Source organism: Pleurodeles waltl, chromosome 9 (assembly GCF_031143425.1).
Source record: "Pleurodeles waltl isolate 20211129_DDA chromosome 9, aPleWal1.hap1.20221129, whole genome shotgun sequence".
NCBI classification, from domain to species: Eukaryota; Metazoa; Chordata; class Amphibia; order Caudata; family Salamandridae; genus Pleurodeles; species Pleurodeles waltl.
The window spans coordinates 16,682,921-16,698,152 of record NC_090448.1 but is presented as its reverse complement, the minus strand read 5'-3'; the positions used below and the strand labels follow the sequence as shown (position 1 = coordinate 16,698,152).

General features: G+C 49.0%; 1 protein-coding gene across 9 annotated transcripts in view; it reads right to left on the bottom strand.

The window, feature by feature from the left end:
* The window catches only part of SETD5 (SET domain containing 5), a 313,379-nt gene that overhangs the window by 194,707 nt on the left and 103,440 nt on the right, over positions 1-15,232 (bottom strand). For all 9 annotated transcript variants that reach the window (XM_069206129.1, XM_069206133.1, XM_069206132.1 and 6 more), the window contains one exon: positions 12,821-13,004. In XM_069206129.1, coding sequence (XP_069062230.1) covers positions 12,821-12,891 — 71 coding nt within the window. In that variant the 5' untranslated portion in view covers positions 12,892-13,004. The remainder of the gene's footprint in view (positions 1-12,820; positions 13,005-15,232) is intronic.

The window sequence follows — 15,232 nt, the reverse complement described above, 5'->3', positions numbered from 1 at the left end:
AGTATATGGTCTGGGAGTCTGTCAAACACGAACTCCACAGCACCATAATGGCTACACTGAAAACTGGGAAGTTTGGTATCAAACTTCTCAGCACAATAAATGCACACTGATGCCAGGTGTACATTTTATTGTGAAATACACCCCAGAGGGCACCTTAGGTGCCCCCTGAAACCTTAACCAACTACCTGTGTAGGCTGACTAGTTTTAGCAGCCTGCCACACTCGAGACATGTTGCTGGCCACATGGGGAGAGTGCCTTTGTCACTCTGTGGCTAGTAACAAAGCCTGCACTGGGTGGAGATGCTATCACCTCCCTCTTGCAGGAGCTGTAACACCTGGCGGTGAGCCTCAAAGGCTCACCCCTTTGTTCCAGCACCACAGGGCATTCCAGCTAGTGGAGTTGCCCGCCCCCTCCGGCCACGGCCCCACTTTTGGCGGCAAGGCCGGAGGAGATCATGAGAGAAACAAGGAGGAGTCACTGGCCAGTCAGGACAGCCCCTAAGGCAACCTGAGCTGAAGTGACTCTGACTTTTAGGAATCCTCCATCTTGCAGATGGAGGATCCCCCCCAATAGGGATAGGAATGTGACCCCCTCCCCTTGGGAGGAGGCACAAAGAGGGTGTAGCCACCCTCAGGGCTAGTAACCATTGGCTACTGCCCTCCCTGACCTAAACACACCCCTAAATTCTGTATTTAGGGGCTCCCCTGAACCTAGGAAATCAGATTCCTGCAACTTACGAAGAAGAGGACTGCTGAGCTGAAAAACCCCTGCAGAGAAGACGTAGACACCAACTGCTTTGGCCCCAGCCCTACCGGCCTGTCTCCCTCCTTCAGAAGAAAACTGCTCCAGCGACGCTTTCCCCAGGACCAGCGACCTCTGAATCCTCAGAGGACTGCCCTGCTTCCAAAAGACCAAGAAACTCCAGAGAACAGCGGCCCTGTTCAACAAAGACTGCAACTTTGTTTCCAGAGGAGCAGATTTAAAGACCCCTGCAATCCCCGCAAGAAGCGTGAGACTTGCAACACTGCACCCGGCAACCCCGACTCGACTGGTGGAGAAACAACGCTACAGGGAGGACCCCCCGGCGACTCCGAGACTGTGAGTAACCAAAGTGGTCCCCCCTGAGCCCCCACAGCGACACCTGCAGAGGGAATCCCGAGGCTCCCCCTGACCGCGACTGTCTGAATCCAAAATCCCGACGCCTGGAAAAGACCCTGCACCCGCAGCCCCCAGGACCTGAAGGATCGGAACTCCAGTGCAGGAGTGACCCCCAGGAAGCCCTCTCCCTTGCCCAGGTGGTGGCTACCCCGAGGAGCCCCCCCCTCCCCTTGCCTGCATCGCTAGAGAGAACCCTTGGTCTCCCATTGAAACCTATTGAAAACCCGACGCGTGTTTGCACACTGCACCCGGCCGCCCCAGTGCCGCTGAGGGTGTACTTTCTGTGCTGACTTGTGTCCCCCCCGGTGCCCTACAAAACCCCCCTGGTCTGCCCTCCGAAGACTCAGGTACTTACCTGCTGGCAGACTGGAACCAGGACACCCCCCCTTCTCCAATGAAGCCTATGTGTTTTGGGCACCACTTTGAACTCTGCACCTGACCAGCCCTGAGCTGCTGGTGTGGTGACTTTGGGGTTGCTGTGAACCCCCAACGGTGGGCTACCTTGGACCCCAATTTGAACCCCATAGGTGGTTTACTTACCTGCAAGAACTAACAATAACTTACCTCCCCCAGGAACTGTTGAAAATTGCACTGTGTCCACTTTTGAAATAGCTATATGTGTTTTATGTAAAAAGTATATATGCTATTGTGATTATTCAAAGTTCCTAAAGTACTTACCTGCAATACCTTTCAAATGAGATATTATATGTAGAATTTGAACCTGTGGTTCTTAAAATAAACTAAGAAAATATATTTTTCTATACAAAAACCTATTGGCCTGGAATTGTCTCCGAGTGTGTGTTCCTCATTTATTGCCTGTGTGTATGTACAACAAATGCTTAACACTACTCCTTTGATAAGCCTACTGCTCGACCACACTACCACAAAATAGAGCATTAGAATTATCTCTTTTTGCCACTATCTTACCTCTAAGGGGAACCCTTGGACTCTGTGCATACTATTCCTTACTTTGAAATAGTGCATACAGAGCCAACTTCCTACAATTTACTTCTATGCATCATAGGAAGATAGTGCCCTCTAGGCCAATGTGGAAACTCTAGACTAGAATCGTCTTCCTTTTAGTAACCAATGCATTCTATGAGAATCCGGGAATACACGAACCCAAACTGACACCTTGGTTACAATTCTGCTTGTCCATTTTAAACCTCAGCAACCTGAGTGACATACGGTGGCATGATCAGTGTGATATTACACCGCTGCCCTCCACTGTTTTGCAACTTGTATTTGTTGAACGTTTAGCAAAGTACAACATACAAGTGCACAACCAGAGTCGGCAGAGAGAAGTCGCACGTGGCACGTAGACCCACACTTCATGGTAAACTAAGTGCATAGACATGCCCCACCGACCCGCGCAGCGCTACACTTCATGGTGCAGAATGTGCATAAATGCCCTCCACCGACCAGCATCAGTGAAAGAGGGCCATGTCTTCGGGGGAGTGGAGACTGCTTACCGCACGTAAACCCACTTGGGTAGGTGGGGAGGGACTAGTGGTGATAAGAGATAGTGAGAAAGTGGGAGGTAAAGAGGAAGGAGGGAGGGAGGGGAGCAGGAGGACCAAATGAGGGATTGATGTGTCAGTGTGCAAACAGTGTCTGTGGAACGATTGATGCCAACTGGGCTTAAATGCCAGGGGCAGAGCTCAGTATACTGTGCACCTCAAGCAGGTGTGGTGTTTTGGATAAAGAGGCCAACGCTCTAGACATGAAGAGGTCCCAGACTGTCCCAAAGAGATGCAATTGGCCATTCATAGTATAAGTGATTTTCTCATAGCCCGCTATGCAATATAATTCCAGGAGCCATTCAGTGGACAGGGTCAGGGGGCTGCCACCAGAAGCATAAGAACCAGAGTTTGCTCGTCACAAGGGATGTGGCGTCATGGGAGGTGGTGAGGGGGAGGTCAGAGAAATCATGCAGAGGGGTTAGATGGGGCGAACAAATAATCCGGACAGCAATGTACTGTCGGAGGTGCCTCCTGACATGGGACCAGAATGGGTCTATGGCTGGGCAAGAACACAGAAGGAGATCACAGTGAGCGGTGGAACAGCGCCACGACAAGTCATGCAGTAGGAGCTTGGCTCTATGGTGCTTCCGGGGTGGGTGGATGGGGGGCTGCTGCAGTATTTTAAAGTAATGAAACTTCAGGTGGTGCTCTCGAAGGGCCAAATCATGGTCTGAAAGCAGAGAGGCCCAGTCCTCCAGGGTGTACGCCTTCCCCAAAAAAGGTTTCTATAGGAGCCCAGAGGCTGAGAAGGACGGGAATGAGTGTCATGTACAGACCAGATATCAGATCCCTGCACCAACCAAAGGCCCAGAGATATTGCAGTATGGGGGATTGTGGCAAGTCCTCAGCAAGGGGGGTGCTGGTTGCTTTGAAGCAGTGAGACAGCTCACGGTAATGCCAGGCTTCCTCTAAGAGGAGCCCAGATTCAGAGCACAGCTGATCAAAAGACATAAGCCTGCCACCATCAAGGACCTGGTCGAGACAGCCTAGCCAGGTCACCCAACTGAACGGACACCCTCCTATGTGAAGCACAGTGTTGTGCCAAACCGGCTCGATGATGCAAATAGGGAACCACTCATAGAAGTAGGTGGGCTTCCTGCCAGGCCCCAGAGGTCGGCATCAGGATAGGGTCTGGGGATCACTCTTGGATCATTAAGCAAGAGGGACAGGGGCAAGGAGCTGTTACCAGAGTAAGGTGGCGTTCCAGGCATGCCCAGAACGGGGCATCACAGTCAAAGTGCAGGTGGGTTGCAACTTGGGAGAGGTAAAAGGCCAACTGACATGTGGCAAGATGGGGTAGCCTGAGCCCACTGACCGACATGTCCACCCAAAGTCTGGCGTACCAGATGCATGGCATTCACCTACTCCAAACACAGGACCAGATGGCAGTCTCAATCTGGACAAACAAAGTTTGGACATCTGGAGGGGAATCATGTCAAAGATGTACTGGAAGCGAGAGGACTGTCATTTTTACCATCTGCAAACGTCCCCAAAGGGACAAATTAGGATGAGACCATTTCAAAAGGTTTTGCTGTGTGCGTTGCAGCAAAAGGAGACGGTACTGCACCATATGAGTGAGGCTGCTACTGACCCATGTACCGAAATACAGCACGCTTGGCACCTACGTCATGTGGTATCCGTGAACCCCCGACATTGGCAGTGCCAGCATCTCCGCAGAGTCATCCTTAACACGCCACACGAGATAGGAGAGGGTTTGCATTTGGTTGCAGGAACTTCACCAAGAGACAAAACCCGCCTGAGAGTTGTGGAACAATTGCGGGACCATTCTGCCCACTCTCATCGCGAGGACCTTGGCCATCAGTTTAAGGTCCACATTGATAAGGGAGATCAGGCGATAGCTTGAGCAGTCCAAGGGGTCCTTGCTGTTTTTGGGGAGCAGCATAATAATTGCCTTGTTGGATATCGGTCCCAGTGGTTTACGCTCTACAGCCTCATTAAAGGCTGTGGTGAGATGGGGCACCAGGATATCCCTGCTGATCTTGGAGAGTTGACCAGGCAACCCATCCTCACCTGGCGATCTGCAGCTGGAAAGTACCAAGACTGCTTCCGCCAGCTCCTTCTTTGTGAGCGTTGCCTCCAGGACCACATGGCCCTCACTGGTCCAGTCTGAAGACGATAAGGGGCAAAGAAGAGCTCATTATATTCAGAGCTAGCATCAAGTTCAGCCAAATACAGGGCCTTGTAATAGTCCCAGAAGCGCTCCACCACATCTCCAAGTAGGCCCGTGGGGTCACGAATCACCAGTGTGGCGAGCTGAGATTCCCTCTGCCTGCAACCTTGAAGGGAGTTATGGTAGACTATCTTTCTCTGGGCGAGAACCAAGTTACAGACGTTTCCTCTGATGAGGTGTTCAGAAGTAGAATTATGTAATTAATCTGCTTTGATCACACAGTATTCAACTGGCGTCACTTTTGGAACATGAAGTAAAATAGACTACGATGTGCTTTTACAGCAATAGGAAGTTTTAGGTAATGAATTGCAGAGCTGTAGTGTGCTGAATGAGTATAAATGCTTTAAACCAAGTAAGGTGTAGCCATTGTCTATGCGGATTTTACTAAGATGTTATTTACTACCTATGATTAATTTATGAAATAATTTAAATGTATACGGTTTTCAGGTGAATAGTCCAAAGTAGACTGGTATTATACATAAGTGAATGAATGAACTGAGCAAGAGTGGACTTTGACGTGGATGACTCAAAAACAAACTGAAGATGAATTTCAGGAATGGAACGTAAGACAATTTGAGGTACGACGCCATCAAGTACCCCGAGGGTATCCGGCTAGGGATTCCAAGGCGCCCAAACCTATGTCTGATGGAAGCAGGCTGTAGGCTCAGAACCTCCTAGCTCTATTTGCTATTTTGCAAGATACTCAACATCCATTCTTTAATAATGCCCAGCCGCTCATTTAGGCTACAGCTGTTTTCTTCAAGGGACACCGATATTCCAAAATTGAAGCCATCGGAAGGTTTAAAAGCCCACCCTCCGCTAGCCAGTGTAGGGCAGAGAATTATGGCTCCGCGCCAGCTGCATTGGCGCTGCACCCACGAGTCGACCTCTCTTTTCATAACTTTCCCTTTGCCCTTGTTACTCCTTATAGTCGTCATCAGACAGCAGGATGCCCTTCAGAGGGAAGAGGTCCGCCCCCCCCCCCCCCATCTGCCTCTTTCACAAGCTTCTTCCAGCCTCAGACAAGCAGGTTCTCTGCATCTGCTCTGGTGAGGACTCCAGACTGTCATCTAATGGAGCTCAGACGTCCATATGCGCTGTTCGGGGGCTTCATTTCATCTTTAAAGTAGGAGGCTATCTGCTAGCTATGCGATTCCTGGGGGGGGGCGGGCTTCATCTTGAACACTACAGGAGCCCCTTCATTTTGGCCTATGCCACAGAGCTGCACGTGGGGTGCACGCAGTCTAAGAAGGCAGGAGAGGGGAGCAGGTCCCCGGGGAGAGCGCTGGGCGAAGCATCTGCTCGCAGACTCTCTCTGGGACACAGGGGCCCAGCCCAGAATCCATGCAAGCGGCTGCAATATTAAAGCTGGCCGCCAGGTGGCGGTGGCAGACCGGGAAGCCCAGGAAGCGTCAAAAGCCTGCAGGGGCAGGTTCAGGGCGCTGGAGCCGGAGAGGGCCGGGGTGGGAGGGGCACACGCACCCCTGATGGAGTACATGGGCCGCAGTGCGAAACCCAGGCCCCAGGTCAGAGCCCGAGTCTGCACAGGTACCAGCTGAGCCAAGAGCTGGGGGTATAACAAAGGGTACAGAGGCGGCGAGTGCCGTGAAGCGCAGTGTGATCCTCGGGCCCCAGGTCACAGGGCCCGGGAGGGCACCTCAGGGTGGGGTCAATGGACCTCAGCTGGTGCTCGAGCCAGAGCTGGGGGTATAACAAAGGGTACAGAGCCGGCGAGTGCCGTGAAGCACAGTGCGAAACCCAGGCCCCAGGTCAGAGCCAGAGTCTGCACAGGCACCAGCTGAGCCAAGAGCTGGGGGTATAACAAAGGGTACAGAGGCGGCGAGTGCCGTGAAGCGCAGTGTGATCCTCGGGCCCCAGGTCACAGGGCCCGGGAGGGCACCTCAGGGTGGGGTCAATGGACCTCAGCTGGTGCTCGAGCCAGAGCTGGGGGTATAACAAAGGGTACAGAGCCGGCGAGTGCCGTGAAGCACAGTGCGAAACCCAGGCCCCAGGTCAGAGCCAGAGTCTGCACAGGCACCAGCTGAGCCAAGAGCTGGGGGTATAACAAAGGGTACAGAGGCGGCGAGTGCCGTGAAGCGCAGTGTGATCCTCGGGCCCCAGGTCACAGGGCCCGGGAGGGCACCTCAGGGTGGGGTCAATGGACCTCAGCTGGTGCTCGAGCCAGAGCTGGGGGTATAACAAAGGGTACAGAGCCGGCGAGTGCCGTTTAGCACAGTGTGATCCTCGGGCCCCAGGTCACAGGGCCCGGGAGGGCATCTCAGGGTGGGTCAATGGACCTCAGCTGGTACTCCAGCCGGGGGTACATAAAAGGGTGGAGAGGCAGTGAGTGCAGAGAAGCCTGGCTATGGGATAAGCTGAGACTATCAGAGGAATTGATTCCTACCTGACGTTTCGGAGGCTGGTGAGAACCTGGTTGTTCACGGCAGCCTAATGGCTGGTCTACATTCCTTGTACCCTTCTGTTTCTGCCTCTCTCATTTAACCTGCTTTCCCTAGCACTTTGATACCTTTCTGGTTTAATGTGCTTTATAAATAGAAATAGAAATACAGACCCCAGGTCAGAGCCGAGGCGGTTACAAGCAGGGCGAGGGGTGAGCCCAGGACAATCTAAAAGAGGCAGCACAGCCTTGGGGGGATCAAACACTGGTGCACGTACCCCACTTGGCACATTCTACAAGTCCATGGTAGGCTGGCTACTGTGTGCACCTCTGTGTGCCCGGCCCGTTCATCCGACCCTCTCAGGGTCAGCAAACAGACTACCATTACGTCGGGCAATTTATTGCACCTATTGTTTACAGCTCTTAGAAACTGCAGAAACGCTGCACTAAGCACTGCATTAAAGTTGGTTATTCCTTTCGCTTGTTCACTGGCCAGGTACAGCCCGGGGTCCACATGAGGCCCTCCTGACCTTCACATGTGCCCCGGGTCAATAGAAGAAGTGGCCTGCGGTTTTCTCCACTAAGTACTAATGTCAAAACAAGCTTTTGCAATACAATGGGTCTCGCGTTTGCTTGAGTTAGAGCTATTAGTGCTGTAAATTCCTAACTGGACTTTTCTTGCCACATAAATTGAAAATGAAAAGTAAAACAGTTGACATAAGCGAACAGATTCAAAGCGCCACAGCTGCCATGAGCGCGAGCGCAAGAGTTATTGGCTCCCTGCGTGGGAATGTCTAGAAAGGATTGTGGATGGGATAAAAGGCAAACCGAAACCAGAGGAGGGGCCATCACATGCGGTAACAGGATTAAGTGTGACGTAGTGTGATGGCCAACAAAAGTGTTCACTTATTGAAATCACCTGGGAGGGAACCCACCATACAGAGGAGACACATTTCACAAAATGCACTAATAAAACTGAAGCATTTAAGACAAGCACAACAAACAATAAATGGCAAGAATGGGTGTGGTTAAAAGCCCGCAGAGAGATTACAACAGGCCAGAGCGCTTGCACGCTGGTTCAGGTGTAGACTATGCAGTGGAGGGTCCCTGGGTACAGTGGTAGTTAGTGCTTGTTCAGGTTTAGGTTATGCCCTGGAGGGTCACTGGGTACAGTGGTAGTTAGTGCTCTCAGGTGTACCCTATTCTCTGGAGGGTCACTGGGTACAGTGGTAGTTCGTGCTTTCAGGTGTAGGCTATGCTGTGGCGGGTCCCTGGGTACACTGGTAGTTAGTGCTCTCAGGTGTAGCCTATGCTCTGGAGGGTCCCTGGGTCAGTGGTAGTTGGTGCTCTCAGGTGTAGGGTATGCTATGTAGGGTCCCCGGGTATGGTTGCAGTCACTACTTTCAGGTGTGGCCTATGCTATGTAGGGTTCCCGGGTATGGTTGCAGTCACTACTTTCAGGTGTGGCCTATGCTATGTAGGGTTCCCGGGTATGGTTGCAGTCACTACTTTCAGGTGTGGCCTATGCTATGTAGGGTTCCTGGGTATGATTGCAGTCACTACTTTCAGGTGTGGCCTATGCTATGTAGGGTCCCCGGGTATGGTTGCAGTCGGTTCTTTCAGGTGTAAACTATGCCTTGGAGCGTCCCTGGGTACGGTGCTACTTACAGCTTTTAGGAGTAGGCTGTGCTGTGGAGGGTCCCTGGGTATAGGGGTAGTTGGTGCTCTCAGGTGTAGACTATGCTGTGGAGGGTCCCTGGGTCAGTGGTAGTAAATGCTCTCAGGTGTAGGCTATGCTGTGGAGGGTCCCTGGGTCAGTGGTAGTTGGTGCTTTCAGGTGTAGCCTATGCTGTGGAGGGTCCCTGGGTACAGTGGTAGTTGGTGCTTTCAGGTGTAGGCTATGCTGTGTAGGGTTCCCGGGTATGGTTGCAGTCGGTTCTTTCAGGTGTAAACTATGCCTCGGAGGGCTCCTGGGTACGGTGGTACTTAGAGCTTTTAGGAGTAGGCTGTGCTGTGGAGGACCCCCGAGGATGGCAGTACCAAATGCTTTGAGGTGTAGAGTATGCTACGGAGGGTTGCTGGGTATGGTGATACTTCGTGCTTTCAGGTGTAGCTCTAGCAGGACACCCTCTGTGTCACGGTCCAGACATTCATGCCCTTCAGAGGCTGAGCTGGCATCTGGTGCAGCCGTGTAGCCTGCTGAGTCCCTCAGGAATCTGGACAACATTTATTAGGAAATACTTATTACTTCAAAGGCGTAAACAAGTGAAGGGTCTTCAACGCTCGAATAATAACCCAAAGTAGTATTCCAAACTGAATGAAAAGGCTTTCACTGTTCTTTGGGAGAAACTGGACTTCCTCAAGGGAAGTGGCTAGAAGCTTGGGAAATCATTCAAACGAGTGATAGGTTGGACATGCCAGGACGAAGCTGGCCACAGTTGTTTAAAAACCATACTTACTCCAGACAACCTGCAGCTGGCATTGCAAGCACACCTCAGACTTGACTTAGCAGTCACCTGCATGGAGCACGATCCGGAGAGACTTGGTCTAGGAAAGACCTCACTTTAAAGGCCGGACACTGCGGCTTGGGTCCACCCTGCCCAAGCAGACTGAACATTGACTGATGCACCCTGCCCCAATCCACTTGGAAACCTTCTTTCAAGGTGCAGGTGTCCTGATATAGAAGGTGTAGTTACCTGCAGCAAACCTTACAACATGGGACTCTTCCTCATCCATACATCTAATAGTGGGTTCAACACCTTTTAATAGTTGGGTTCAGAAAATCATTTTACATACAAGCTTTTAAGAGCTGAGGAGTCAATTGAAGTCAGGAGAGCATACTTCTACAGACTATAGATACTTTCTACAGATCGTGTACGTCATCTTACCAAAAGCAAGGGTTCTACCCAAGTGTATTAGGATGCTAGATCTGTCCTAGGGTGAGGAAGTGGAAAGATTCCATGGAAATCCAGAGTAGTTGCAAGCTTCAAACTAGTACAGATCAGTAACATTTCCTTTAGCCACTCAAGACATGCATCACTTGTAAAGCACGGAGCAGAAAGTCAAAAGAAATCGAGGCGGGCGTATGCTGGTAGACAGACTGGTTGCCACGCTACTCTGCAATGCCTGCATGAATGTCAACACAACAGTGTTAAATGAAGATGAACAAAATCTCGCTGTGCTTTACGTATGTCAGTAAGGACATTACGCATTACAGTAAAGACTTGCCAAGAACCCAAAGGACAACCAATGAAAGCCAATGATACAGCGTTCTGGTAAATTACATGTAATTACGCAACGGTGATGTTGTGTAGTGTCTTGTTTTCTACTCTATACACTGCACAATCAAGGATGCAAGGGCTGACCACTACCCCGGTTTGAAAAGTAGTGAGATTTCCTTTTCCATATGTCCTGTTTTTGACTGCAAGAAAGGCTTCTTGCACTTCAAGTGAGTAAAATACACTGGTTGTACCTGAATGTTATGAAAGAAAATAGGCACTTCTAGGATCCTGGGAACAAACTTATCTGGTTTACTCAACAAGGCTAGAGCAATAAAGAAAGCCTAAGTTAAAGTGCTTGAGCCAAAAGTGACATCCTGGAGCAAACTGAGGTGCTCTCAATCTACTGGGCACTCAACACAAGGTGCACAAGGACAGCTGGGAGACACAAGATGTGTGAAACTGCCTAACCCTCAATGGAGAGGACTAAATAAATACAAGAGCATCTTAACCAACAATGTCATTACCTTCCTCACTGCAGGAGGGACAGACTTCTGGAAAAGTGGAGTATCATTACTGGGCGACTAGTGTCTTTACTGTTGGTACCGCCTCCCCATCTAGACATCTGCCCCGACATTTCAAGTGGAAAGCAGACACTACTTCTGATTTTTCCCTTTGAAAGCCACCTGGGAGTGTATGTGAAGGATCTGGTTCCTACTACTGTTCATTAGTCGCTTGTCTAGTGTTGATGAGAACTACTAGATTCAATGCACTTGGGCACGGTGTTTCAGAGACACTACAGGACTATTTCAAATCGAAGTAGCAGAAATTGATAGTGTTCCACATCTAACCTAAAAAGAAGGAATTTCTTGCATGGATGCACAAGAAAATGAAAGCAGGCATTATACACGCCGAGCGCCGTTAAGAAGCTGCCTTCTACAAGCAGGAGCAATTCGACCTACAATTTTGTATTTTAAATTTGAAAATGCAGATGTAATGATTCCACGGTCACAAATTGAGAACGCAGGAAAGCATTTCTGGAATCCTGCATTGCTTTTGCAAAACTTTACTGCTGAAGGAAGGTGCTCGCCTCATTAATGAAATAGAAAAGGGTCTAAAAGAAAAATTATTTTTGGTGCTAAACTGGCACATTGCCATGACCCTCACACTCAGCGGAACAATTGGTTGTGGATGTGCTTCTCCTGAAAGGGTAGAGTGCTGTCACTCACAGTGAAGTCAGCCAATGGATGAAGCCGCCTCCCCAATGCTGTACGCTGCAGTGGGTGGGAGAACAGTAACAGACCAACAGCTGAAGATGGATGGCTGAAAGCTTACTTTTACGGCTGAAATCCTCTATGTATACTTGACGTACAATTTAGTAATCTACAGATCTCGTTAATGCCAGACCTTTAAAAAATAAATAAATAAAAAGTTTAAGGCAATGGATCCCGTTTAGTAACCCATGAAACAAAATTATATTAAAGTTAGCATTAATCACAAAATGAGGGTGTTCAACCAGCTAAAAAAAAAAAACATTAAGGCAAACAAAAAAAATTGCCGGTCTTCAGGCTTGTATCACTGCAATATGTCACAAAAAGATGCCTTCATACAAATTATCGATATGCTATTAGTAGAATTTAAACTTTCAGACACAGAATCTCCTATATGCCAAAATAGGTTTGTCCACACATTACCTGTCGATGTTTCAACCTCAACAGTCTATATCGGAGAAGGTCACCATCAGGGCTAGCTAAGTGGCTAGTTGCCACAAATCGTGGTGCAGCAGAGGCGGGAAAAACTAGTGATGAAATCGTAGCAGCTCTGTGCATGAAACCTAAATTCCACATTGAACTGCATGGTGCAAAAGCAGCAGTTTGGATAGTGAAAGCAAGTGGATTAGTCCTGCAATTCTCAAAGCCCTAGCTTCACAGCGCTGCCTGAACTGTCCAGTTGTTAAATCAACGCAGAACTACGAGAAAAAGTGTGTGCAGAGGAAGCAAGCCTGCAAGAGAAAGGGTTCCTTCAGTGACAGGAAAACCCAAAGGCGCCAAGATCAGGAGAGAATTTGTTTCAAGAATCAGCACTGCTATTCCAACTGAGCTGCACAACACTCGCAGATCAGCAACGAACCTCAGCATTGAACATGGAATGTGGTACAGGAGGCACACTAACAATTCAAATATATCTTCAATTCAATGAAAAAATAAGAGACTGAAGACGCAAAAACAGGGCTTTAGCAGTAAGGGAGCTGCCCGGACTAATAATTCAGAAAAGTAGGCTCATGGAAACCCCCGGCAGAGATCATTGGAAAAATTGAGAAGGGTGCACTTACTCTGATCCGGCAGCCATGTCGGAGTAAGATGTATCTGGTGTGGTGACTCCCAGAGGGATTGCAATGCTCATGACGTCCGGCACTGCGGTCGGGAGGGATCAAGGGGTCGGAATAGCAGCGACTGTCCGCACCGAGGGCGGGAAGCCGCGGATCCTCGACCAACACTTCACCAACATGAGGATACCTATGAAAGACAACATCACAGTTCCAATAAGTCAGTCAGAAAAATGTTGCAGACCATCTAAAAACTCCAATAGTCACAAAAAGCTGCACAGGTATTTCGTTATCAGGTCAAGGTTTGTGGGTAGCAGGGAGTATATCGAGCTGGAGGGCACCAGGATACATCTGTGAAGGAAGGATGATATTTTCAGGGCAAGCACACGTCACCTACCTCCCAATTACTACATCAGCTCAGCGACCTCCACAAGCCACATGTACGTTTATTCCTATGTGTATGCGTCATTTAGCATCGGCTATGCTCCTGGACAGGTTAAGTGCACCACCAGTAGACTGGCACACTGGTCTCCGACTAAACCCATGCCTCTACAACAGAGTATGATTGGTGCTACTGCACATGAGAAACTACACATTTAAAGCATACTCAACTGCAGCAAAATATTTTAATTCTTGTACGGCATCTGCAACAAGAATCGTGGATTAGCCATTGAAGGCCTCCTGGTTGGGATGGATCAAATTGGAGGAAGTTTTTAAGAAATAGCTGGAAAATCATAACCTTTGAGTAGTTATATCCTCCCTCCCCCAAATTTCTGATCAAGCTGTGTCATTCACTCAGGAACTGCAACCCCACACCCTTTTTGTTTTTAGAATCATCAAAACCATTGGTGTAGGAGAAGGTTTGTACAAGGCATTCTTCCTGAATGGATCGGGAAATATTTGCTAGAGATGTGCGGACTATTTGTCACAAATTGCATTATTTTTGCATGTTGTATGTAGTAGAAATGTTTGCTGTGTTTTCTGGCCATCTGCAGACACTGACATCTTAGGAGAAGGCGGCAGCCGGAGGTAGTGTGGAACTGAAGTCAAGCTGGTAAGAAAGCAGTGGACAACAGAAGATGGTAAGAGCCAGAAGAGGGACTGAGGGAAAAGAATCAAGTAAAAGTAAATCATTTCCGGAAAATCAGAGCAAATCCTCACCTTCTAGCCACTTAAAGGGTTTACAAGTAGAACGGAACTATGTTCTTTCGAGGTAGGAAACGCCAGAGCCATAACAGCCTCTACCCAACCACACTCAACCGTCTGCAATCAACAACAGGATCTCATGTCCCAACTCCTGGGTGAACATGATCTAAAGCAGAAGAGGTTAGTGGCCACTCACCACAGGGAGCCTTTGCACAATCAGCAAAGACGTTTAATGGAAGCTAGAATGAAGGCTTTCCCAAGAAATCAAACCACGTCTGTGGTGTATCATATCAGGTAACAATTTATGTATGTTTGGCCACTGGTCCGGAGAACTCAATTTAAATACGTTTTTTTTTTTAAAAGGTGATGGACGCGGTACAAAGATAAGGAGGCTCTCAACGCTCCCAAAGGTCCAGATCGGCTGCTTAGGTAAACCTCTAAAAACCACACAGGAACTGCTCTCGACATAAAATACTTGAGAAGTCTCATTAAACAACCATCAAAATCCTGCCTTTTGCAGATACTCCTGATAGTCATGTTTGAACACTAAAAAGTTAGAAGTTATGTTGGAACACAGAATAGCAGGCTAGTTCCTGGCCAGCACTGCAGATTAGTGGTGTAAGGAAGACACCATACAGACAGCATTTATATACAACCATCAATTGAGTCCCCCATCCTGTGAAATTCAGATTCGCTTACAAATGGCAAGCCTATGTGCTAGCAGCTGAAAGTCACCAGCACATGAGCCCAGCTCAAAACTCCAAATCTTGATAAAAGCAACACCAGCGTCTAGGAATGATCCTTCATCTTCTAATACTCACCCGGTGAAATCAACAGTGCTTCTACCCTCAGACTACAGTAATGAAGCCACCCCTGTGCATTATGCACTCCCCTACCACCGGCTGGAGACCTACAAACATAACTGCAAATTTTCTGGCAGCACGATGTACGTCTCCCTTTTGTTCAAAATGGAACCAATTATTAAGTAGGCGGCTGCCAACTGGAAACAGGATAAAGGCCTGTAATAAGACAAACAGTCCCTTATTTAATGTAAACACTGCAGACCTGTAGGGTTCCACAGCCATGATCCAGCACAGATCTCTCTTCTAAATGCTTGCACCATTCAGCTCCACCGTAGGCAGCTGAGCTGTTAGAAGCTGCAAAGTGGGCGCATGGCCTATGTGGACCCTACTTCTCGGCTTGTGCTGGAACGGAACCATATGACAGCTTGGAATTCATAAGCAGAAACTAGTGGACAAGTTGCAGTCCAGA